The sequence below is a fragment of the Zootoca vivipara genome, chromosome 1 (genome assembly GCF_965207765.1).
Source record: "Zootoca vivipara chromosome 1, rZooViv2.hap1.1, whole genome shotgun sequence".
NCBI classification, from domain to species: domain Eukaryota; kingdom Metazoa; phylum Chordata; class Lepidosauria; order Squamata; family Lacertidae; genus Zootoca; species Zootoca vivipara.
The window spans coordinates 9,902,240-9,928,258 of NC_142582.1; the positions used below are offsets into that span (position 1 = coordinate 9,902,240).

Below are 26,019 nucleotides of genomic sequence, written 5' to 3' on the forward strand. Positions count from 1 at the left end.
AACCCAGGGGTAGTGAACCATTTAGGACTGCAGTCTGGTGATTGGAATGGCCCATTATTTTCCCTCTTGTTGGTATCTTACCTGTCTTTGGAGACAATGGAGTGTGCCTCCAGGGGTGAAGTCAAACTGCTGGAGAATCACAGCATCTGCTGTGGCTGCAGAGACCAGTAACTTGTAACTGCTGCCTCCTACGTTGCTTTTGCTGTGTTAGCAGCACTGAAGTGACCTCTGTGGGGTTCAAGCCTGGGCAGTGTGTTCTTCTTTCTTCTTTGGCAATTGCTTGTGGCCTAGGGGCCTTCCATGAACACGGTTTGAGCCGTGTGTCCGTAAGTGACTGTGGAGACCAATTCTGGATCCACACGTCCTTCCACAGCGTGGACATAGGTTTCTGGGCAGGAGTTGATCACGGTGAGGATTTGCCAAACATGCCTTCCTCTTAGCTCGTTTCTCCTTTTCGCCTTGAGTTCGTGCTCCTTCAAAGTCCATGACACCTTTGGTAAAGGCTGTTCTCCAACAGGAGCTCTCACAGGCCAGTGCCTCCCAATTGTCCCAATTTCCCTGATGCCATCAGTACACTTACAGTGAGCAGCTGGAGGAGGGTGCCAGCATTGGGGGCCTCTAGAAGAAGACCCCCCCCCCCAGCAGGGTCTGGAAGTGCCTCTTCAGTTCCTGCGGGAAAAGAGAGTAGAGAGGTTGAGTGCTGGGTTAAATCTTGCAAGGGTGCAAGAAAAAGAAAGAGCTGTGCAAAGGGAAGTCAAAGCAGAGGACATACCTCTTTGTCGTCCTCCTTTTCTGCGCCCCCAAGAATAGACTCCATTGTCCTACGCAGGATAGTACTGACCATATCGCAGCTGAAATGGGGCTGGAGAGAGAAAGGGAAGAGTTTAGACACTGCCTCCTCAAGTCTCCCTTGCTCCCTTCTCCCTCCTGCCTGCTCTTGCCCACCCAGAGCTGCCCCTGGAGTTCTGCCCCCCCCAATCACCCCCGCAACCTCGCCCACCCCAAAGACCCTACTCACCTCAGCTGGAGGAGGGCCAAGGCCAGGGCCAGGCTCAGGGGGTGATCCCTCAAGCGCTCCAAGAGACCAAAGATGTGCAGGAAGAGAGCATAGGAGGAAAGCCCAGCTCCTTCCAGGGGTCTCCGGAAGAAGGCTCTGACCCCAAACACCAGGCTTGTCTTTCCAGGGGATTGGCAACCCCATGCCCTAAGCCAGAAGGGTCCTCCTCTCCAGCAGATGCACAAGCCCTTCCCCAAAGCCCCCTTCTGCCCCTCCCTCCCCATGGGGGTCCCTCATACCACCCATCACTCACCATAATAGCTTTGGCCGTCTCCTGCTTGGAGCACTTCAGGGTTCGGAGCCCCCTGAGTTGAGCTGCCTGGCAATTCTGGATGGATGACCTCCAGGAGGTATAGCTGATCTTCCTCCAGCAGGTGAAATGCAAAAGTCAGGCTGTCAGTTCCTCGGGGGGGGGGGGGTCCTCCGCATCTGAGAGTGCAGAGTGGGGGGCAAAGAGCCTGGGCAGTGGGGAGGGAGGTCTGAGGGATCCACTCCCTGCTCTCGCTTTATCCAATACTCACCCCCAGGGAAGGGATGTGGAACCCCAGCAAATCTGCAATGAGAAGGACATGGGGACTGGGGATTTTGTCCCTGAGCCCTTGGCAAGGCTATTCCAAGAGTTTTCTCCTGGATTCCAAGTCCTACAGGGGAGGGACACTCCAGGCCTTGGGGGCCAATCCTGGCCTCCTGCCCCAGAACATGATTCACCAGGGAAGGTGCCCCTCCCGCTGATAACTGCCCTCCGCCTTGCTCTGCAGCCCAGCCCCCTGCTTCCTCCATCAAACCCCACAAAACAGGGTGGTCGCTGGGGTGTGTGTGTTGGGTTTCCAGACGCTGGCCCAGATGGACCTTGGGTCGAATCCAGCCGGCTGGCTCTGTCCTGCTTTAGACTAGCTGTACCCCTAGCCCATTCCTGCCCTCCTCTGTCCCAAAAAGGAGGGCCACTTGCTCCCATGACACCACAGGCTGCTCCGGGCCTTGCAGGGGGGCTACCCTGTTGCTGCAGCCGATCAGGCGTCTTGAGCACCTGAACCTAGAAGAGACAAGCACAGAGAGCGGCTCAGAAGCCGGCAGCCCCAATTCATGGGGGGTGTTTGTGTGTGAGGAGGGACATGTGGCCCAATTCCTTCCATCTCTCTGCAGTTCAGTGACCTGAAACGGCATCACCAGAGCTGGAAAGAGGCAGCCCAGAGCACAAAGGGCTGCCAGAGAGAAAGAAGGAAGGCCTCAAGTGCTATGGGATCAAGATCTCCAACCCAAAGGAAAGACGAGCATTGCCAGCTGTTAAAGGGCTGCTCTCCCTCGTCTTAGGACAGCCCTGCCCTTCCTGGAGAGGGAGGAGACCCTTAGGAGGGTCCTCCAAGCATCAAGGTGTCCCAGAAGAGGAGCAGAACATTAGGAAGGTGGTGGGGTCTTCCTTGGAGGCAGAGAGGCGCCCAGGAAGGGGGAGAAGGCTGATGTCGTAGGGCAGCTGGAGAGATGCAAAATGGAGCCAGGCAGAGGTGTAGTGGTTGGACGGATGAACTAGGAGGACCTGGGAGAGCAGGGTTCAAATCCCCACTTAGCCATGAAGCTCCCTGGTGGACCTTGGGCCAGCCTAGCCTACTTTGCAGGGCTGCTGTGAAGATAACAATTGGTGGCAGGGAGAACAATGAAGGCCACTTTTAGCTCCTGGGAGGAAAGTGGGCTAGGAATGTCCTAGTAAATGTAAAGGATGAGAGGGGAGAGAAAAGAAGGCAGGGAAAGAGTGTGGAGGAGCTGAGCTCTCTGGAGAAGACTGGCAGGGTTGATTTCCAGAGAGCTAAGGCTGTGCAGGGGACCCCAGGACCCACACCCTGCCCCAGGAGACCAAGAGAAAGGGAAGGAATCCTACTTACAGTCTGTACATTTTGTTCACACACAAAAATCCCACCCTCCTCTCTAAACTAGCTAACTACCCACCCAAACCTAACTCTGACCCCAACCCCGGCCCTAACCCTAACCCCCACCCTAACCCTACACTTACCCCTAACTACTCCTCTATGCACAAAATAAATATATACAAAATATATACAAAATGTGCACAAATAAAAACGTAAAATAAAAAATATGAAAACAAAAAAATAAAATAAAAAATAAAAGTGTTAAAATAAAAAAGTAAAATAATAAAGTAAAAATAAATAGAATCAAATAAAAGTAATAAATCAAATAAAAATCAAAATAACCAAATGAACACCTCTCCTTTTCGTCTCCAACCACCACCAACTCCTCAACTCGCCTCTCTACTAACCCACAATTGCTGCCTGCAAGTCTGTGGCTCTTGAGGGAGAAGCAAGAGATGTCACAAAGGAGGGCATGTCCTTGTTACTGTGGCAACCTCCTCCCCTGGACCTGGCCCCTCCTGAGAGGTGATGCTCCACTGTCAGAACTTGGAGGCACCTGCTGTTCCGCCTGCAGCTGGGCTGTACCTTCTCTCTGCAGATTCACGTCAGCATTTCAAATCCTCCTTCCTGCAGACCCATTTCCAAAGGGAGACCATCCCCACATCCTTCAAGGCAGGCTAGGGGTCTCTATAGCGCAAGATTGGACCATCTGCTTTGCATGCAGGTCTTCTGGGCGGCATCTCCGGGGAGGCTGGGAATATCCCCCCCCCCCCACATCCGAAACCCTGGAGAGCTGCAGCCAGTCAGTGCAGGCTAATTGAAGAAGGATATTGAGCAGCTGGAAGGTGAGCAGTGGAGGAAAGCTAGGATGATGAAAGGTCTGGAAACCAAGCCTGATGAGGAATGGTTGAGGCAGCTGGGTAAGTTTAGCCTGGAGAAGAGGAGACAGAGGAGAGAGGAGAGCCATCTTCCAATATCTGAAGGCTGCAAGAGGGAGCAAGCTTGTTCTCTGCTGCTCCATTGGGGAGGGCAGGAGAGGAGATTAGGACTAAACATTAGGAAGAACTTTCTGATGGTAAGACTCTCTGGGACGGTGGTGGACTCTCCTTCCTTGGAGGCTTTTAAGCAGAGGTTGGATGCCAATCTGTGAGGGATTCAGCTGCAACTTGGGGAGTGCATAGCACTGGCCTACTTTACAGGGTTGTTGTTGTAACCACACAGGGCTGCTGAGCATCCGAAAGCGCCTGCCAAATGTTGAGCCTTCCATTTCATTGTGGGGAACAGCTGCAGTGCATCAGGAGGCGTCCCTCAACTTCCATTTCTACTCTGTCCTGCAGCCAAAGGGGCTGGGCTGGATTACCAAATAGGCAGAGTAGGCACTGGCTTATGGCCCCACACTTTATAGGGGTCCCGCAACACTGGATCAAAATAATATTGATTTGATCTTGAAAGAAAACGACAATCAAGCTTTCTTAGTTCAATGTTATTCCAGCATGTGCACGAGCCTGCCCCCCGCCCAGATTTTGACTGCCAAGGTGCCTCCACAGAGTTTAATCCTGCCCCATGAACGGCCCAATATACCTGAAGAAGCGTCTCCACCCCCATCGTTCAGCCCAGACACTGAGGTCCAGTGCCAAGGGCCTTCTGGCGGTTCCCTCACTGCGAGAAGTGAGGTTACAGGGAACCAGGCAGAGGGCCTTCTTGGTGGTAGCGCCTGCCCTGTGGAATGCCTTCCCATCAGATGTCAAGGAAATAAACAACTATCTGACTTTTAGAAGGCATCTGAAGGCAGCCCTGTTTAGGGAAGTTTTTAATGTCTGATGTTTTATCATTTTAATAATAATAATAATCTGTTGAGTGTGTGATAAATTGTTGTTGTTGTTGTTGTTATTTATTTTACATTTTCAGGTTGTTTTGCTCCTTACCTGGGACTTAAAAACACAAGAGGCCTATTTACTGCATATGACCAGTTGGCTATATTCAATATGGTGGATCACAGATTGTGCAAGCCTGTCCCAAGTCTTCAGCATACCCACTGGACTTAATCGAAATATATAATAATAATAATAATAATAAAAAGTCCAGTAGCAGCTTAGAGACCAACTAAGTTTGTTCTTGGTATAAGCTTTCGACCAAACTTTGCCTGGGAGACCAGAGTACAGTATAGGAATTCAATAATATTTCCTATCAGATTTATTTTAATTGCTTTTTGACATATTTCCCAACAGAGAAAAGTTGTCCTTGGGCCAAACTTATGATGGGTATAATTAATTTTATGATATGACTTTACACCAGATATAGCCACAGCCCAATCTGAATATATTTTCCTGGTGTACATATTGGGGGGGGGGGTAGGAGGGAGAGAGAGGGAAATAAACGGTATCACTTTTGGGGCACATTTTATCTTCCTGTCATTTCACCATCTCCCTCCCCCAATTTAGACTTAATTTCTCATTCTCATAAATGCATTTATCATCCTTATAGGCACATCGAGACTGAGAAAAACTGCAGAGAACTTTTTTCAAAATTGGAGGGTTGAACTTTAGCAGATACCAGAAATATGTGGCTTCAAGAGAAAAAGAGAGACTTCCAAGTTCGTTTATATTTCACATGCTATCATTTGAACTGACCAATTAAAATGGAGGCTAAACCATGGGGATAGTTTGACGCGATCTACAGAAGGAGCTCATCGTTTCCCTCTCCAAGTACAGTATATAAATGTGGGTGATCTTCTAAAGAAACAAGGTAATGCACAGCAGTGCACAAATAATAATAACACAGTACTGTACTCCTTCCCAACAGTGTCCAGCCAAATGCTCAGGGGCGAAGCCGGGCTGTGTGGGTGAGACTTGGAGCCATTGCGGTGTTTTTTTCGTCGTCACCACAGCCGTCTTATCATGGACGGGGGGGCGGGGGCTGCCGGCGGCTGAGGGGCCAGCAATGCTTTTAACGGTAAGCGGCGGCGACAACCAATTTGGCGGGAAAGAGTGGGCGAGGGGGAAGGAGGGAGGAGCGCCTCATGTCACCGTTCCATCCTCTCCCCCCTCAGGCCCTTGCTGTGACGGTTGGCCACGCCCCCTCCTTACCCCGACCGTTTGCTTCCTCGTGCGGGAGGCTCCTCGAAACAATGAGCCCGCCTCCCCACTTGCCCCGCCCCCCATTATTGGACTCCTGTCGTCGACATTGTTTTCCTGTCAGAGACCTCAGCGTGTGGGTCTCTGAAACAGCCTAGAAATAAATAGCCCTTGTCTGTGCCATCCCAACACCCACAATTCCCACCAGCCCAGTTTGTCGGGGTGGGGAAGGGCAGAGGGAGGGTTTTCCACTGGCACACCTAACTGTGGCACACCTGCAGCACCACCTGTGGCATGTCACCTGTAGCACACCTGTGGCACACTGCCTGTAGCACACCTGTGGCACGGCACCTGTAGCACACCTGTGGCACATCACCTGTAGCACACCTGTGGCACACTGCCTGTAGCACACCTGCGGCACGTCACCTGTAGCACACCTGTGGCACCTGCAGCAACACCGCCTATGGCACCTGCTTATTGCTGCCCTTGACTCAGGTCCCTCCCTCAAACCAATGAAAGAAATGCGCTGGGGCGGACCTGGAAAGATGGGTAGAAAAGCGCTCAATAGTCACCGAAATGCCATTTCGGGTTATAAATGTAAATTGCAACTCTTCCTTTCTCCCATGTGAGCAGTTGCCTCAGGCTCAGCCAGGGGCGGACTTTGGTTATGTGGCGACCTGAGGGAGGACAAATTTTGGCGACCCTCCTCCCCTAAGTATTTTGTTATTTTCACAATAGTTCCATTTGGTTCAGTGGCTTTTTTTATCTTCTCAGTAGCTACCCCTATCAATATAGGTTTTATTATTATCATCATTATTTTGCGTCCTCTCAGCTCAGTGCCCTGTGTCGGGGAACCGCCCACAGCACCCTAAATCCAGCGTTGCCTTAGCACAGGCACATAAAGAGCTTTCTAGCATGTGCATCACTATAAATTGGTGCTTTGGGAGAAAGGGAGGGATGGAAATTTAATAACGGGGGGGGGGGGGAATTGACATATTGGGCTTTTGTAGCAAGAGTCTGGTGGCAACTTCAGACCTAACACATTTATGATGGTATACTCTTTTGTGGGTTAGTGATTCGCCTGTGTGGCATTGGGCAAAGTAAGCTTTACAGAGTGCAACAATAAAGAGGTTTAAAAACGAACAGCCCCTTTTTGAGATCAGTTTCGGGATCGGGAACTGAAGTTGCCACCTTAGTTTCCTGCAACCACAGCCCTCGGCACTCCAACAGTAGTTTGATTCCTTTCGTAGAGCTCTGTGGAAAAACTCAACTTTTTCTTTATTTTCTAATTTTTTAGATCCTCAATAAATATCACTCTCTGGTGCACACTCTGTTCATGGTGCACACTGGCGTTTTTGTTTCAGCTGTGATAAAAAATCACAGCAGAAACAAAAACATCAGTGTGCACCATGAACAGTTATAGAAAGAGCTAAAACCTAAGGTTGAGTTGGTCCTAATTTGGCACTTTTGGCGTTTGGACTCCCCTGCCTCCTGAACAGCCTTGTAAATAAGCCCACAGAAGTTACTAACCTACAATTAAGAGAGAGAGAGAGAGTAGATGGTGTTTCCATACTGGTCCTGGAGATTCACTTGCCCATATAGAACTCCTAGTTGCCTATAGCAACCAGGAGAGTTCTTAAATACAAAGTTTTACCAGCCCAGCCCAGCTGCTTGCATATAGACTTTTAAACCTTGTGTTGAAGGATGTAAGTAAGCCTCCTTTTGGGCAGCCTCTTCCCCTGCCCACCAATACCAACCACCACTTCAACAGCCTCTTGGCAAATAGGAAGCACTGCTGGTCTTCTCCCAATAGCATGGGGGGGGGGGGGAAGAGATTACATAGGCCAGGGGTCGGCAAGGTTTAACTCGCCTGGGCCGGTTCACTCCAGCCGAGATCCCTCCGTGGGTCGGATTGCGTGTGTGTGTGACCGCACATGCCTGCGATTTCCAGTGTCTGCGTCTGTGCAGACACAATTTCCGGCATCTGTATCTGCGCAGATGTGATTTCTAGTGCCACAGAAGCAAATCCCTGCGCTGCGCCGGGTCAGCGCAGCGCATGGGGACTCGCCGAGCGGGCAGCTCGGTTTGGGGGCAGCTCGTGGGCCGGTTAAATGACCCCTGTGGTCCGCTTGTGGCCCATGGGCCTTAGGTTGCCTACCCCTGACATAGGCTTTCAATTCTCTATGACTGGGCATGCATCATTTGAGATGATAGAACATAGGAAACGGACTGTTGCGATTTAAACCCCACCAGTCTACTGCCCTTAGTATCACAAGATTGTCCTGAGAGCGCTTGGACTAAAATTGTCAGCCAAAAAGCTTTGCTTTTCTGGTTTATCACAACAGTTATTAACACTGGGCTTCAGTAAAACAAATAATTTATTATAATTTAATTAGACAGCGCCTATATGATATTGAGCGACACAATAATTTGGCCACAATAAGGAAATTTTGTCCATGGTATGATTATTTTCCACCTAGTCATTTTGGCACTTTGGCACCCTGTTTGCAAAATTTGACAATTCCAAAATACAGGTGCGCTTTTGCTTTCGCAAGATTGAATACCATACTGCCTTCAGCTGTATTTGAGCGTTGATTTAAAAAAAAAAAATTGCTGGAAAGACAGTTATGTCCTTGTGGAGATGGCAGTATTGAGTCAGTGGCTCATATGCTTCTGGCTTGCACCCTTTATAAAGATTTGAGGAGTGAGGTTATTATTACTCCTCTACTACTGTCCATCCTGGGTTGCTCAACCATTGCTACTGTGTCCTTCCTTTTAGCAGATCAAGATGATCAGGTCACAGCAACAACTGCAAGGTTTTTAGTGCGGGCAATTAGAATAAGATCTATTATTTGATTGTTGATGTAAACCTTCAAAATGTATTTTGTATACGGTAGTTAAGTTTTTACCTCTGTCTTCAGTACATATTATTTTATTGCTATAGCTAGTGGCTGATGCAAATAAAGATTCTTCTGCTTCTGAAAAGGACTGTTGCTGTCACTATTCTGAAAAGAAAAAATGGTCTTCAACATTTATAGGGATCTCAAACTGAAATAGCTCTTCAATAATTTAAATTTCAGGGAGTATTGTAGTAAACAATGGCATTTAATCTGATATGGAAAACTGATCTAGTTAAACCAAGCATAACTATCAAGTTGCTAAGCATCGCATCCCAATGCAAACTTAGACTGTAGCTTGCAAACTGTGTACGGTATTTCCTTTCAACCAGTCCAAGAAAGAAAGAAAGTTTGCACTTCCTATATTTTAAGCTTGAGAAATGCATTGAAGTGGTACAGGGTATCCCCGATTTTATCTTCTTAGATACTTCTTTATTGAACTTGTGGACATCTGTTTATTTTTGGCTTTAGTCACTCCATGGACACCTTCAAGCAAGGCAACCCGGAAGACCAGTCAGTCGTCAGCAGGATGCAGAAAAAATACTGGAAAACAAAACAAGTTTTAATAAAGGTTACAGGAAAGAAAGAAGATGAGCATGTGGTAGCATCTGACGCAGAATTAGATGCCAAAATAGAGGTAATTATATACATACATATATCGGAGAGAGATTCATTTTTAAGTACAGTTCTCTAATAATACCATGGGTGGCATACAACTTTTACTCAGAGTAGAACCATACAATTAATGAATATAAATTCCAATAGCTTTATGCTGAGTAAAACTTAGCTGAATTTATCAAATAGTGATTGATTCAGCTTGTGTTTGGGAGGTTTGCTAGTTGAATCAACAGTTATTTCAATGTTCACATTTGTTTATCTGGCCAAATTAATTTGCAGAGACACCTTTTATTTTTAAGGTTTTTCACAGCATTCAAGTGACCTGTACAGATCTTCTGAAGACAATTGAAAAATACCAGCAGAGACTTAATGGTAAAATGGACAAAAACCTACCTGTTTGTTGCTTTATAATAATGCTTTGCTTGTTGTCAGATTCCTTAATCCATGTTACAGTGAAATAAGATATATATTCTATACTGAGTGAGATGAATGTTTTCAGGCTTTCAGTTTTTGCCATATATTATTCAAAGCACTTTACAACAAGAGGTGTACCATAAGTTAGTGAATAATTCCTGCACTTTCAGGTTGTGAGATTGATATTAAACAGCTGTGAAGATGGTGGCAGGCAGCAGAGTGAATCAGGCCCTTTGAATTTACTTTCAGACACTTGAAACATCCCCTCATGGAATGGAATGTCAAATGACCCAGTTCCTTTTTGGTGTGACCACAGGGCTGCTCGCCCATCTCTACTTTCAGGAGTTAATTTATTACATCCTTGTTGTAAGAACAGTGCAGCTATGAAAAAGTACAGTACTGTAAGCCTATGCCTAAAGCCAAAATCGCATAGTCAAAACACATTGAGTTCAGTGGCGGGTGAAACTCTCAGGAGCATGCGTATCCTGCAATAGAGAGAACCTCACATAATTTATGATCTAACAACGTCGCTAAGAAGAATGCTTTTCCTTTGCAGACCTTACTTCTAATCTGTGTGACTATGGGTGAACTGATTTATTATGTATCTCCCTTTTGTAGATCTATCTGAGCAGGAAAACGAACTAGGGCTTTTTTTAAAGTTGCAAGCAGATCAGGGTGAAGCTCAAATTGACAAGATGACTGATGCCACTGGCCAGGCCCTCTGTTGTTCTTCCCATCAAAGGTTTGTGTGTTGTATAAAAATAATATGCTGGTTCAGTGTCAGATCCATTTTTTATGTTCCAAAGTGCAAATAGCTTGAATTGAGACAAGAGTAAGAACACTTCTTCAAAAAACCAATGCATCCACAAGTGTTAATTTCTCTCTGCTAGCTCTGTTTAGGTGTTCTTCCCTCCCATGTTGAACAACACGAGAGCAAGGAGCACATTGTATCGAGTAGCCTCATGCCTGATGTTGCACATTCTTCCCTTGATATCTGCAAATGTAGCACAAATGTCTGTAGTGAGAGGGCCTTTGCGTGTATCACTGTATGTGTGAAGCCTTCTCTGGAATCTGCAGGCAAGATAGAAATTCACTAGGAGAAGGGAGGGTATGATCTCGGCTATATCTGACTGACTGGGCATGATAGGTAAGACCAGTTTTTGAAAATGTCTGCATAAGAAGCTTCTGCAAAGTTAAAGAAAGACCATTTTGACTAAAAGTGCCCATGCAGAACTCAAATTGCATTCATATATGCTTAGGTTATTATTTGCAAAATTAAACTTTGCTGCAAAATTACATGACTTGACTCACTATTAAGATATTCACGAAATAGCGTTTAGCATTAATGGATAAAATTCCAAATTTTTAATTGTATTTTTGAAGTAAATGCGATGTGCATCTCAGTTGGATAGCATTTAAGATATTAATAGTCTGGTGCTCTTTTTTGCTTGGCATGCTCAGTTTCACATGAGCCTCCCATTGAAATCAGGCTGCCGTTGTTGTTGTTTTTTTTAAAAAAATCAGTATAAAAACACATTTCTTTGTTATAAGGTGAGGGCAAACACAACTATTTACAACATGACTAGTATTATTTTGCTTAGAAGTAGGGTTTTAGTATCACTCATGATTGTTGCACATACATAACTGAACGCAACACTCTCAACTTTATTTGCTTTTTAACAAGGACGTTAAAATAGTAACACGAATTAAGCCTTTCTCCAGTACAAATATTAATTATTGGAACTGCTCATTGTCCTCTAAATCCTCTACTGCTGCCATATACCACTGGTGTTTTGATGTGATAACTAATTCAGTTCACTATTCTCCTCACTTCAGGCTAGCTCTTTGCACGGCTTTGTCTCGCCTCGGACAAGAACTTGCAACCTTTAGTCGGAGGGCCGTGTCAGATACTTTGCTTACAATCAATCGAATGGAGCAGGCACGCACAGAGTATAGAGGGGCTTTGCTGTGGATGAAGGATGCTTCGCAAGAACTGGACCCAGACACTTGCAAACAAATGGAAACATTCAGAAAAGTAGATATTCCCAAAGCTAAGATGCCCTAGGCCAGCTTTCCCCAGCCTGTTGCCCTTCAGATGTTTTGAACTAGAACTCCCATTATCCCTGACCATTGGCCATGCATCCTGATGTCACGTGTGCAACATTGCCCCCCCCCAATCATCCTTGCAAGCCGGCACCTCTGCTAATGGGGATTGTGATCAAAAAGGTTGGGGTAGACTGTTGTAGTCCCTGTTTCCTGATGAGTTTCAAGCACATGCACTCTCTTCTGAAATCTTTCCATGTTCCATCACACCGAGAAGTGGACCATTTAATTGGGAATCCCATATTTATTGGTACATTAAATCCCCCTGATTCTGCAGGATAAAATGCACTTTTGGAGATTTCAAGAAAGGAGTTAAAGAGAAAGAAACAAAGACTTACTTGTCTTTAATTAAGAGTAATAACTCCCAGAGTGTGAGTTTGTGTAAATACTGCAGGAATAGGAAGACACCTCCTAAATAATCACTGCAGAAGTAATTTATTCTTTTGCTTATGTTTGTTTGAATTGGCAAGGAGATGAACAGTCAGTGCTTCAGCGTGAGAGGAATATGTAAAGTATACACAGATCAGTATACAACATACAAAGAAACCAATGGGAGTTGTCACGCCATAGCACTAATACAAGGTTATTACAAGGTTCCCTCATATGTGCCAAGCCTGATCTTATAGGCCGCTGTGCTTGTGCTCATATAATTAGGCCGCTAAGTATAAATAGTGAATTAATTTTAGAACATGCACCTAAACAAGTGTTGCGCTTATTTGTTTGCTTTCAAACATCGTTTCAGTTTCCTCTTTTACTATTCTAGGTGCAGATGCAGGTAAGAAATACCAAAGCACAGTTTGATAAGCTGAAGATGGATGTTTGTCAGAAGGTGGATCTTCTTGGAGCCAGCCGCTGTAATATGCTGTCACATGGTCTTGCTGTCTACCAGGTATCAGCTCCCGTTTTAGACAGCGTGAGAATTTCTGTGCCATTGATGAGTGACCTTTGAAGTTGAACATGTTTAGCTTAATGTAGGCCCTTCCTGTGTTCATAATGATCTAGTAGGCATAGGATGCTTAAGAACGTCTGACTGATGGAAGTATAAACAATATATTAGGGTACTTCCACATGACCTAGGTCCCATCTGGGGATGGAATGTGGGTGGCGCTGTGGTCTAGAGTCTGAACCCCTTGGGCTTGCCGATCGGAAGGTCGGTGGTTCGAATCCACGCGACGGGGTGAATTCCCATTGCGCTGTCTCAGTTCCTGCCAACCTAGCAGTTCAAAAGCTTGCCAGTGCAAGTAGAAAGATACCGCTGCGGCGGGAAGGTAAACGGCATTTCTGTGCGCTCTGGATTCCGTCACGGTGTTCCGTTGCGCCAGAAGTGGTTTAGTCATGCTGGCCACATGACACGGAAAGCTGTCTGTGGACAAACACCGGCTCCCTCGGCCTGAAAGTGAGATGAGTGCCGCAACCCCAGAGTCGCCTTTGACTGGACTAGGAATCTCCTCATCACTCTCTGCAGCCTTAACATAACTACAGTTCCCAGGGTTCTTTGAGGGAAGTAATGAATGTTTAAAATGATAGGATAGTGCCCTACATGTACAGTGCAGTGAGCACAGGGCCCTTGAGTAGTGATGGGCAAGCTTCCCCTGTTCACCTCAGAATTATATCAGTTTTTTTAAAGCTCCTGCAGGACACTCAGAAAAAATGTTTGGTGTTCAGAAAAATACAACTCCACCCTTGCTCTCTATGCTATTTCACCTTTTTCCCAAGCTAGCTGCGCAACCACAATTGACTAAAATGTGTCCCTAAATAACAGCTAGGGGGGGGGGGCAAGTGTTTCATGATGATATTTTAAGTGTAGCCTGTCTATTTCAATGCAATCATATAGAAAAATAATGACATCTATTCATTATTTACTGTACCGTATATCCTTTGCTATTTCAATTTTGTGCGCAAAATGACATTTTAAAAGATAATCTTACACACACACACACACGTACATACATATACCGGTACTGTAAATGTACTTTGCTTTCTTTAGATGACCTTTTTGCATTTCTGTGAAAAGACTGTTCAAAAGATGAATGAAATTAATGAAGGCTTTGTACATCTCCACTCGTATCATCAGAATGCATGTGAGGTAAATATAATTTTCACTTAGTTGGTCAATTAAAAAAACACACACCAGGCCTAGAAAGTAAGCAGACTGCATTTTGCTAGCTAGTTTGGGATTGTGTTTCCTTGCTTGTATTCAGTATACAGTGGAACCTCGGTTGTCGTACGTAAGCTGTTTCGGTAGGCTGTTCAACTTCCGAAACGTTCGACAACTGATGTGCAAAAGACTGCTGGCAATTTCCATTGACAAAATTGAAAAACATGCCATGGAAGCCATTCGACTTCCAAGGCGCGTTCGAAAATGGAAGCAAGTTTTTGGCATTTGGCTTCCAAAATGTTTGGCTTCCGAGACGCTCGAAAACCAAGGTTCAGCTGTATTTCAAAACATACTAGGTCAGTCAGCACAGCATATTCTGTGCTCTGAGTGTATTTTCAAGTGTATACTTAAAACATCTTAGGCCCAAATTAATCATTTTGGAAAGATAGAAGGGCACTACCAAGCTGTGTCTTCCTAGCAATGTGTAGTTGAAAAAGTGTGTGATGTGATAGCATCATATTAATATCTCCCTGTCTCATGCTGCTTATGGGGCAGAGGTGTGGAAAAAAACGTAAGACATGTAATGACATGTAATTAATTTCCCCATCCACAAGTTATGCCTTTTCTTTATCTGAAATACGTGGTTTGAGCCTTAGGTGTAATTCCAAAAAAACTTACATATGAAATTGGATTGGGCTTACAGTCACCTGGGAGAAAGTAGTGGTTTGTCTCGGATGGGAACATTGTGACTGCCATGATATTCTCCTCTATTATTTTAATGTCCTTTTAGTTGTTACATTTAGGAAGGGCTATTCCAGCTTGGAGAGAGATATTTGTACTGATTAAGTCCCTGCTGGAACAACAGCACCTCCATGGCAAGAAGTGTCCTGAAAAGCCTTTTAAGGTGCATGACTATCTCGAAAGGAAAGGGAAAAATGAAGCCTTAACTGTGACCATAGCAATAATGTTAAAAAGAAACAAGGCTTGGTAATTCTATTGGTATGTGGCTCATAGAGACTGCTTGCCTTTTCTATGATTCTTAATGCGTGCTTAAGGGTGCAGCCCTTTATTTTACACCAGCTGTGGGGCCTTGGCACCTGGTAGAAGCCAGTGGGGTACATAAAAGCTGCTGTCAAGACAGGTGCACAAGGGGGATGGGAATATGAACAGGGTTGTGCAATAGGGGTAGGCCTGGTAAGATGCTGCTTAGCAGCACCAGCTTAGCAGGTGAATGGTTGTGGCATGGTCCCATGTGTTCTCAGGAGGATTCCAATTAGGTCCTGGGGCTGGGTTGCTAGCCTGTAGAATATGGCATTAAGGGTCTTGGAGCCATTCCTGCAAGGGGTGCCTGGGGCATTTAGAAATCTGTATCCTTGACTCGTGTGATGGTGGGTGTTGTGGTATTGCGTGCTCGTGTGTTGTACATATTGAGGCCATCACATAGTCCTGAGATACCCTCAGATTAGCCAATGTGGATTTACTGCTCCATTTGTGGCCAGCATAAGAGCAGTGCCTCTCTCATGTCATGTGACTGGGGGGCAGTGATGCTGTTGTCAAGGACATTGGAGGTAGGGCTCGTTTTTGCTGTGTTTTACATGCTTCTCCCTCTTCGTCCTGTGCTGAGCACATATTGATACAGTGACGTTTCACTGGCATACTGGTGGCATTGTCCAGCCCCAGTGTAATTGTGAGAAGGAAGGGACCCAATATAAGTCAATATGTAAATATAGTACTGTAAATCTAATTACGAAGCATAATGTTTCCCTAGAAGATAACCCATCAGATGGGTTAGCAATGTTCTAATATCAACAGCAAGCTTTCAGCACGCACAGTACCGTACTTGTTTTAAAACAAATTACATTAAGGTTTTCTGTTTTTTACTGTGGTGGCCTGACAATTATATGTATAGGAAAGCTAATACTCTTACACAATCAGTCTTAGGCTAATACAAGTCTTGTTGGAGGGAGTCAAACTATAGACAATTTTATTTTAAATAACAATTTTTATGAGCAATTGCAGAAGCTTATTAACCAATCTACTGAGGAAGAGAAGGAGAATGCTGAAGGAGAGACTACCTCTGAAATGCTTGATAAGTAAGTTTTAATGGTTTAATATGTCAGAGAACTAAACAGCCAAAACTGAGCACGTAGTTCAGCTTTTTGCATGCCAGGTAAGGCATACAACAGCTAAGGAGGGAGCAAGGCTTACTTCATTTGCTGGAGGCCACATGGTGGTGGGGAGAAAGAGGCAGACCAGGTCAAAGGGGTCAGAGCAACTTTTAATTATTGACATCGTAATTGTTACCATCCTGGTTGCTAAGGGTCTCTGGAGGAGGCTGGCCTACCCATTCCCTTCCTTCATTCTCCAGGCTCTTGCAAGTGAATAAAGATTTCCTTAGCTGGTTCTGTGTCATTCATCTCGAGTGGGGACCTGCCAGTCTCTCTCCTCTATTCCATTTAGAGTACACTTTAACAACTGATTCCAGAACATGGTCTGAGGACCATTTTGCAGAAGCTAAGCAGCTCTGAGCATGTTCAGTGCCTGGATGTGAAAGATGGGCTATAAAGATACAGAATAAATAAGTTGAAATTGAAATTAACAGAACAGCACCTGGACTGCTTGATGCTCTGTGTAGGAATTCATATGCTGCCATGCCAGTTGGGTACACTACTAGTGCATTGGGGGAGGAAGATAGATCCTCTCTGTGTGCTGGATCAAGCAGGTACACACAGCTGCTGTTACTCTCTAAATGTTTGATGTACACGTTGAGCGCCTGTGCTGTATCTTCTGCATGTACTAGCACGGGCTGTCAGATGTGATAAACTAGGTGAATCCAGAGAGCATGAATACCTTGTTGTGGCAATGGGAAGCTACCAACCTACACCGTCCCCACCCCCCATATCCCATTTAGAAACAAACCACACCCACTTGTTTTACAACCTGGGCTGTGAGTTTTCAGCTTTTAAAATAAACTATTTCTAAGACTAACATAATACTTAAGGGCAGTGCATTTTTCAGCTGGAACTCGCAGGCACCACTGCCATTATAAGAGAACAAGGGCGGCATTTGTGGTGAGTTCCGGCACTTCTTTTTCTAGGGAAAAAAAGAGCACTGCTTAAGGGAAATAGAGTAACTATTCTGTGCAGATATTTTTCCTTGGATCTTGACCATATGAATTCAGAAATAAAAGTTGGAATCCTAAGAAAACTTACCTGGTGATATGCTCTTTTGAACTCATTGAGATTTACTTTAGAGAAGATATATGTATACAGTATAGGTTTACACTCTTAAGAGGCAGTCCTATTTTTACTAATATTACCACAAAGAAATGCTTCCAATGCCACAAAGCTTGATATGACTTACTTTTATTTATTTTTACTCAAGGCTGATTGTACTGGATGAAGATGCCACTGAAATTCTGTCAGACTCAGGTAAGATGCCAGATAGATTATTTAGAAATTTCTGCTTGGGATTTATACTTTTATATTTGATACAAGTATTTTCAACAGTATTTTCTTCTGTTATTCCAGGGTCAGATGAAACAAAAGAGAACCTGTGTCAGATGAGCAAATCTGGTGATCCATGCATCCCTGAAAAAGGTAATAATTCTCAATCTTCAAAAAAATTAATGTTTCATTTTATTAATTTAACAAAAATATATATGCTGCTTGATTGCAATCAAACATCAAGATTGTTTGTATGAAACATTATCATAGTTATATAAAATAATAGAAAATTAATATATTAACACTTTCCTTTCACAATGGCATTCTCTGTGTACAGAAAATATCTGTATTGTGATGCACTAAGGCCAGTGTGATTGCATTTCCCCCTTGATATTGGGTGCCTGGGCTATACAGCTTGCTTCATATAGTAAATATGATGATGGGTGGGTGTGTATACAAAAAAGCAAAGGGGGAGGACAGAGGTAAACACCATATTCTCTAATGCCCCATTGTTTTAACAACAATTTGGTGAATTCATTAATACCCTTTGTGATCTTTTTTAGTTGCATTCTCTACAATTCTGCCTCAATTCCCTTTTCTTTTCTTTTTTTGCATATTCTTTAAAGGAGTGAATTAGTGGACTATCTTCTCTTCTGTGGTTTTAAGCCTCTCTTTCTTTTTACTACCTTACTGAATTAGTGCCAACCCAGCAGTTCGAAAGCACGTCAAAGTGCAAGTAGATAAATAGGTACCGCTACAGTGGGAAGGTAAATGGTGTTTCCATGTGCTGCTCTGGTTCGCCAGAAGCGGCTTTGTCATGCTGGCCACATGACCTGGAAGCTGTATGCTGGCTCCCTCGGCCAATAATGCGAGATGAGCGCGCAACCCCAGAGTCGGTCACGACTGGACCTAATGGTCAGGGGTCCCTTTACCTTTATCAACTCCACATTTATAACATCCACCACCCCTCTCGTTCCTCTTGACCTGAGGAATCCCATCACACCAGCAGCTGTCTTGCAACTTACCAGCTGGCTTCATGCTCCCCGAGTCAATACGGGTAATTTTCATGCGGTTGCTAGACAACCAAGCAGTCATTCCGTCTTTTCTCAGTTAACAGGAAGTATTAGTAGATGCCTCTATGGTTGCTGAGTAACTACATGCAATCATCTCCATTTTCCCCTCCCCTGTCACTTAAGGTTTAGTGGCTGCCCTGAACTTAGCAGAAAAGTACTACAGCTGCTGCTATTACACTATAATTTATAGCGGCAGTAAGAATGCTGCCTAGAACACTACTGAGCTGTTTTCTGTTTGGCCCAGCCATAGCTACCTTTAAGCACAATATTTTACAAAAGTACCGGTAGTAGAAGCTATCAGATGTGTTGAAGTGAGACAGCTTCTGGTTCTGGATGATTGAAAATAAAGCAGTCATGAATAGGAGAGTACCTGAATAGGAGGTAGAGGAGTGGTAGATCATTCTTGATTAGGGGAAAAAACACCTTCTCTAATATTCATTCACACTGGAAAGCAGCCGGCTCACAAAACATCCTCCCTCTGTCTCACCACACGCAGTCTTCTTTGTTGAGAACTCGGGCACAGTCATTATACCTTACTTGGGTTCTGCACCCACTCCTTTTCATGAATGTAGGATTGTGCAGGCATTATCGAACTCATTTCCCGTTCCTTGCTACCAGTTAGTTTTCGTCATCCTGAAGCACAGGATTTGCCAAAAGCCATTCCATAGCGTGTGAAGCATCCTCAGCTGTTGAGGCCGCAAGCCAAATAGCACACACAAAGACAGGCTTATACGCTAAAAGCAGATCTCATCCAGCTATGGCATCTGCCAGTGACTGAGGCTGAGAAGCAGAACTGAACCTGAGAAACTTGTATGCCACAAGCTAGCTCCATGCAGACTAGACCCAAGTTGCCTACAAGCCGAGGCACATTTGCAGGCTGTACTTTTCTTCATAGGTGTGCTAAATAGCTTTCATCTTTTAAGCAACTGATTTAGAGGAACGTGACCTTTAAAGCCCTAAACGGCCTCGGTCCTTTATACCTGAAGGAGCGTCTCCACCCCCACCATTCAGCCCGGACACTGAGATCCAGCACCGAGGGCCTTCTGGCGGTTCCCTCATTGCGAAAAGTGAGGTTACAGGGAACCAGACAGAGGGCCTTCTCGGTAGTGGCACCCGCCCTGTGGAACGCCCTCCCAGCAGATGTCAAGGCAATAAACAACTATTTTACATTTAGAAGACAACTGAAGGCGGCCCTGTTTAGGGAAGTTTTTAATATTTGATGCTGTACTGTTTTTAATATTCGGTTGGAAGCCGCCCATAGTGGCTGCGGAAACCCAGGCAGATGGGCGGGGTATAAATAATATATTATTATTATTATTATTATTATTATTATTATTATTATTATTATTATTATCTCTTGAGCTGTTGAAAGTTCTCTTGGGGTTTGAAATAAGGGAGTCACTTCCCTTTACAACCTATTCAATTAGCCTGTCAGTTTGTTTTCATGGCACTAATATTGGAGAAATGGCAAATGTGTACATGATAACCAAGCCATGAAGTATTTCGAATTCTTATGTACCACTACCAGGACATTTCCATCCTTATATCATTCTGCAAAACTTCATTAACTGCAATGCCTTGGCAATAACAACCTTGGTGCTAAGTAAGTAGAAATAAATCATTAAGTGCATGAGCATCACTCTGAACTTAAAAAGTTCAATTTATCTCAACTGCCACACTTCTCACTCCAGTCGACATGTAGCAACCGATTCTTTGCCCAGATTCTTTTACAAAACTAACAAAACACTCTGCCAACTAGTTGTACAAGCAGATGTGTGTATCTCCCACTTCTGAAACAGCCAAGTGTCAGGATTTTCATTTTTTAAATGGCCTTATGCAATCTTTGCTACTGGCTAGGAAGGCAGACTTTACTTATGGGGCCAGTTCCTCAGGTCCTGCACTAGGATCCATTGTGCGATCACTAGAGAGCTATGCAAATTAGAGATCATTTGTGGTATCTTATTGTATATTGATATACTTGAGAACAAAGATGACTGTATTGCTAAATAACTTTTTGAGGCATAAGTAGCCCCAAGGGGAAGAAATAGGCTGCTATTGCTTTCCCATCATCTTTTTATTTCACATTTATTTCAGAATTTTCAATAGATTCTTTGGAAGAAGATTTTGAGAGAGATTTTTCTTTCCTGGAGAATTTATCAAGCCCCAGTTCTTCAAGCAGAGGAAATATTATACAGGAATGCCAAACTGCAGCTGATAGTCGCTTTATGGACCTCCCTGTTGAGGAACCTGCAACAGAGGCAAAATCCCTAGTTCACTCATCTGGATTTCTGCCTTCACAACTCCTTGATTTTGGCCTTCATACTGCTGGGGGATTCAATAGTAAGTATTGGGAAAGGCAACACTTAGGAAAGGCAGTTTTTTAGTAACATAAATGGAGGAGAAACATGATTTAGCAATGGATTGAGTGAGGGGAATGAACAAGACAAGGAAGCTAATGATAAATACTAAGGCCTTGTGACTGTCAACAGGCTGATGATGTCAATGGATAAAGAGTGTCAATGAACAGAGAAGGGCTTGGGAGAAAAGATTAAAAGTAGGATCTTGGACATGAGCATGATAATGCACTCGAACAGAAACATCAGGAAGGCACTTAGATATGGGATTAGATGGAGAAAGGTATGGGGAAGAGAGGTGGAGATAGCTATGTACAGTACATATATATATTTAAAAAGTTTACTGACTCAGATTGCCTACCTAATTGACACCTGCATACCATCCAACTTTTTCAGGTAAAAAACCAGGACATGTGTATTCTGGGATGCAGTCCCAGGCGAGTCATATGACCCACCAAACCCTTTTTTCGGGGTGAGAACGCAGCACCCAAAATGGCTGCTGTGATCTCATGCAAAATATTAGCATGTGTCGTCCCCCCGGTGACACTTGGGAGGCATGCACCTGCTGTTCCTAGAATATTTGCTAGGCCCAAAAATTTAAACTTTTGCCATAGTTATTATTGATGGTGTAGAGGTGGACTTACCTGAACAGCTTTAACAGTGTAAGCATTAAGAAATTAATCATTATCTGGGTTTAGTCATGAATGGAGCAGCATGTTTTAAACGGTACTCTGTCAAATTAAGACGATCTTCCTATTTTTCCCTCCCGGAGATTGGATCGCACAGTCAGAATTTCTAGATCCTTTTTCCAAACCAGAGCCTGAGAAGCAGCAAGGACCTTCCCCTACCTCACCAAAGATGCCACAAAAGTGTAAGTGATGTTTCACCCCCTTTTTTCGGGTGTGCATGTTCATTTCATGCAATGTAGCTTCTGAAAAGGAAGGTAATCCTGACCACCATAATGTAATCTGATTCCCCTGAGTGAGAAATCAGCTCTTTAAACAGAAACTGTAAAGGCAAGTTTGAGGGAGAGATACAAATGGGGATTTCCCCCCCACACACACACACATTGAGCATGAGGTGAAACCATCATTGGGACAGCAGTTTCCAGTAGAAAAAGAAAGCCCCTCTAATCCCATTCTGGTCTTCCACTTTAAATGGCAGCCACAGTAGCTTCATTATGTAAATAAAATTCCCAATGAAAAGTAACTGAATTATATGTAATGCTTGCAGTACTAAACAGACAACTTGTTTTTGTCCTTGATTGTTGATTGTTGTTAGGAATACTTGTTTATTAAATAGTTTTAAAAATTAACAACTATTATTTCTAAGTGGCTTAAAAGGATACAGTACAAAAAAGTAAAAATCACCAATCCACTCATTAATTAATATGAAGGAAGAAAATGCCTGAGCAGTAAAAATTATTTCTTAAAAGCTCTGTCTAGGTCAGGGGTGCCCAAACTTTTTTCAAAGAGGGCCAAATTTGATGAAGTGAACATGCATGAGGGCCGAACTTTTTTTACAATGATTTCACCCCTAAATTGTTGAGCTGTTTTGTTTTTTTTTACAATTTTACCCCAATGTTGTTGAGCTATTTTTAGGGTTGAAGTTGTTGAGGTTTTTTTTAGGATTTGACCCCGATAACCTGCCACAAGGGCCAGATGAAACAGACTTCTGACATGCCTGGTCTAGGTCAAACAACAAAATAATTTTCTTTTACCTGTATTTCAGCCGTGGAGAAGACTAGTAGCCAAGACATGTCAGCCTGGTTTAGAGCCTTTGCAGACCTGGATCCTCTTTCAAATCCAGATGCTGTTGGACGCTCAGATGACGATCTCCTTACTGCATGATTAAGTGTAACCCAGAACATAAAACTACTTTGGTATGAAAGTACCGTGTCCTTCCAAGAGAGACCTTCAGACACTGTCACAGACATAATTGCAGATAAAGAACATCTATGTTCTCACATAAATATAAGGAGTGTAAAGACCACATGTTTCTTGATTTCATGATCATTTCCAATGCTATAAAACTTTATTAATTACTACTGCAGAAATGTCTTACAACACAATTAATTAGGATTTCACCCATAAATTCAATAAATTAAAGTTATAGGAAGCTGGGCAAACTATTATCTTTACCATTTCAGTTAGATAACTAGTGTTCCTTATGTTAAGTCCTTTACGCATATTTTTGCTTAATCACTTCTTGGACTTTTGCCCTCTTATATTTCATCTGTTCTTGAAGGACAAGCAGTGTAGAGGATAGTTATATGCATATATCATCATAGTTTTCCAAAACTTTTTTAAAATGCCCAGTACATTGTAAAAATCCCTATATTGTATATATAAGCTATTTTTAAAGTACCTGTGAAGCAGGATAGATAAATAAGTCAAGTATCCTTGCAGCTACTGAAGATCAGTTATGCGACGCGGTCCAACTAGAGCCCCACAAGCCCTTTATAACATGGAAAAGGTGCATCTGGAGGGTAATTAGATCAGAAAAATGAAGGCAAATACTTCCCGGCCAATGTTTCCTTGTTGCTTTTCTCTCTGAAGAGTTCCAAATTCATGTTGCCCCCATCTAGAAACACCACAGAGAAAAGTTGCTTGCCACTTTTCATGTCTGAGTTATACCTCCTGAACTTGCTTTTAATGTTTACAAAGAGCTGTCTGCTGATGCTCTCCAATCTCCTTGTACCGCCTACCTTGGAAAAATAATTTTAAGGCACCGGAACCCTACACTGGTTGCCTGTATTGACAATCTGTTTTTCAAAGTATTGATCAATTATTACCTAGTATTGAGTTTGCTTTCATCTTTCATCTGTTATACAAGTTCATTATTTGGAAACTGATTTCTAAATAATCAATTAACAGTATAGCTCCCCTCCATATGTAGGAAAATGTTAACAGATACATAATGCTTCATATTTAAATATATATTCTATTTAGAGACATGTGCCTTTTGAATTTAAATTGGTAGCTCATTCTTCTCCTTGTGATTGCTTGCAGTTTATTAAGTCAGAATAAAAAATGTTACAGAACCATATCATATACATTGTCATAATTTGGTGAGTACTTTTAGAAAGCATGAAGTGTAGGGTCCTTTAATTAGAAATATATATATATATATATTGCAAGTTATTCTGGTAATCAATTAGTGTAATAAATATTGGTTGAAAGTAGAAACAACATCAATAGTATTATTCTGGAACAGACTTGTTGATTATTGTTGTCAAATATGGTTACATTTCCATTCAAGTTTCGCATTTAGACCTAGTTTAGTGTCACATCTTATCTATGTAAACCTCCTGGCTACTTTTGTGGAATTCTGGCCCCATTCTTCTTTATTATATAGTATACTATATTAAATGATTCTTGGGACGATAAGAGACTAATGCAGTTTGCAAAGCTGAATAAAAACTTTTCCCCAGCTACGTTTTAACATCCGTTAAAGACTCCTCCACTTGGAGTACGCCTGTAAGGAACCATTTTATATCACTTTCTTTGGGCTTCTGAAGTACAGCACATCCTTTTCTGGGGCTCTTTGCAGTCTTTTGCTTACTGCAAGATTTAGACCTCATCCTGGGAACTGCAGCTTGTTAAGGTGCAGAGAGTTGTTCAGACATCCCCTATTCCGAGTTCCCTGGGAAGAGGGAGTGACTATGAAATGGCTCTGAGAACTGTGACTCTGTTAGGACTTCATCCTTAGTGATCTAGTTCAGCACTACTCAAATTGGTGGCCTTACCACCCCAGGGTGGTAAGTGGCTTTGGGGACCAAATATTATACCAGTCCTTGGCACATGGGGTGGTGTGGGGAGCAGAGAGATTGTCAGTCTGCCACATCAGATCAATTGAGAAGAACACACATACAATATACACGTATATAATCCATAGCTCTGGGAGCTTTTAAAGCATGAATGCTGAGTATTGTAGTATACAGAGGTCTGAAAAAGGTTTTGCTGTCTGTGTATATGAGGGAAAGAGAGAAGGTTCATGGAATTAATTGAACATACAAGCATCAATTTCCCTTGCTTTTTACAACTCACATAAGCAGTGCAGATGCTCACCCTGAGCACAGGTACAATCCTTTCCAAATTTACTCAGAAATACCACTGATTTCAGTGCAGCTTACTCCAGGTACATATGCAAAGGATTGCATTGTTATTTGTATATTATTTTCCAGTACAATTCAGGCAGATCTAGGGGGTTTAGCTCTTGCCTGTCGTTTTCATTTAGGAAGAAGGCAAAATACTAAAATTTAGAAGCTTTTAAGAATAACAAACAGTTTCCAATTAAATGCAAACATTCTTTTTTCAAGCACAGGACACAGCACTTTAAAAAAATATATGGGAGCTGGGCTTGAATGTAGATTCTTATTAGTCTCCATTTTGGGCCATCATTTTCCAAACCAATGTTAAGGACAAAGATAAAGCGGTTGGCAGAATTCAGAGATTACTTCAGAAACGCAGATGCCAGTTTCTCATACAGAACAAGCCACTTTATATCTAAATGGGGTGCAATCATTTGTTCGTCAGATTTCTTCCACAGATAGGCAGAAAAAGGATTAGAGGGGATTTGCAGAATTATGGAATAGGCATGTTGTTAAGAGTTGACCACTCAGAGTGTTGGGTTAAGCCTTTGCTCCCCTTAATCTATGTCAGCATTATAGCAAATCTCTTACATGCAGACAGTAAACAAGTTAGCAATAAGGCATGTCTCATTTCTGTTGTTTTGATGTCTGGTTTCCTTTATTTGGTTTGCAGGCAGAGCAATCCTAAAGCCTACTCTAATTACCCAGGGTGGTGGGGAGGGACAGAAAAGCCCCTGCATTCTATATGTCGTCAGTCACAAAGACCAGGGAAATTCACCAGAAAGCAAAGAAACGAGGTAAAGATGTCAAGACACACCTCCACCAGCCCTGGAAACACCACCAGTGGCAACAACCAATCAGGGACTGCATCAGCAGTGACACGCATATATGGAAGGAGCGAATGAATTCACGAATTCACAATGACAAGGG

General features: G+C 43.4%; 1 protein-coding gene and 1 long non-coding RNA gene across 3 annotated transcripts; one reads left to right on the top strand and one right to left on the bottom strand.

Annotated features, from left to right (window-relative positions):
- Positions 1–81: 81 nt before the first annotated feature.
- LOC148687471 (uncharacterized) lies at positions 82–1,443 on the bottom strand. Its single transcript, XR_015950502.1, has 3 exons — positions 1,311–1,443; positions 773–862; positions 82–669 (listed from the first exon to the last, which is right to left on the bottom strand). It is a non-coding gene; the product is annotated as an uncharacterized LOC148687471 (long non-coding RNA).
- Positions 1,444–9,227: 7,784 nt separating this feature from the next.
- ICA1L (islet cell autoantigen 1 like) lies at positions 9,228–24,047 on the top strand. Of its 2 annotated transcripts, none has more exons than XM_060281849.2 (12): positions 9,228–9,527; positions 9,808–9,880; positions 10,541–10,664; positions 11,759–11,957; positions 12,789–12,914; positions 14,013–14,111; positions 16,134–16,216; positions 17,508–17,554; positions 17,654–17,722; positions 20,737–20,982; positions 21,769–21,867; positions 22,728–24,047. In XM_060281849.2, exons 1-12 carry the CDS (start codon positions 9,369–9,371, stop codon positions 22,844–22,846), a joined length of 1,443 nt encoding a protein of 480 aa, XP_060137832.2. In that variant the 5' UTR covers positions 9,228–9,368; the 3' UTR covers positions 22,847–24,047. The 2 variants fall into 2 exon arrangements, with proteins under 2 accessions (XP_060137832.2, XP_060137840.2); XM_060281857.2 differs by having other exon boundaries at positions 16,143–16,216.
- Positions 24,048–26,019: the final 1,972 nt, after the last annotated feature.

Excerpts from the sequence above, each read along its gene's own strand:
- ICA1L (XM_060281849.2), top strand. The coding sequence starts at position 9,369 with ATGGACACCTTCAAGCAAGGCAACCCGGAAGACCAGTCAGTCGTCAGC. Across the intron at positions 9,528-9,807 it reads AATTAGATGCCAAAATAGAG|GTTTTTCACAGCATTCAAGT; the intron begins GTAATTATATAC and ends TTTATTTTTAAG. Across the intron at positions 16,217-17,507 it reads ACCTCTGAAATGCTTGATAA|GCTGATTGTACTGGATGAAG; the intron begins GTAAGTTTTAAT and ends TTTTTACTCAAG.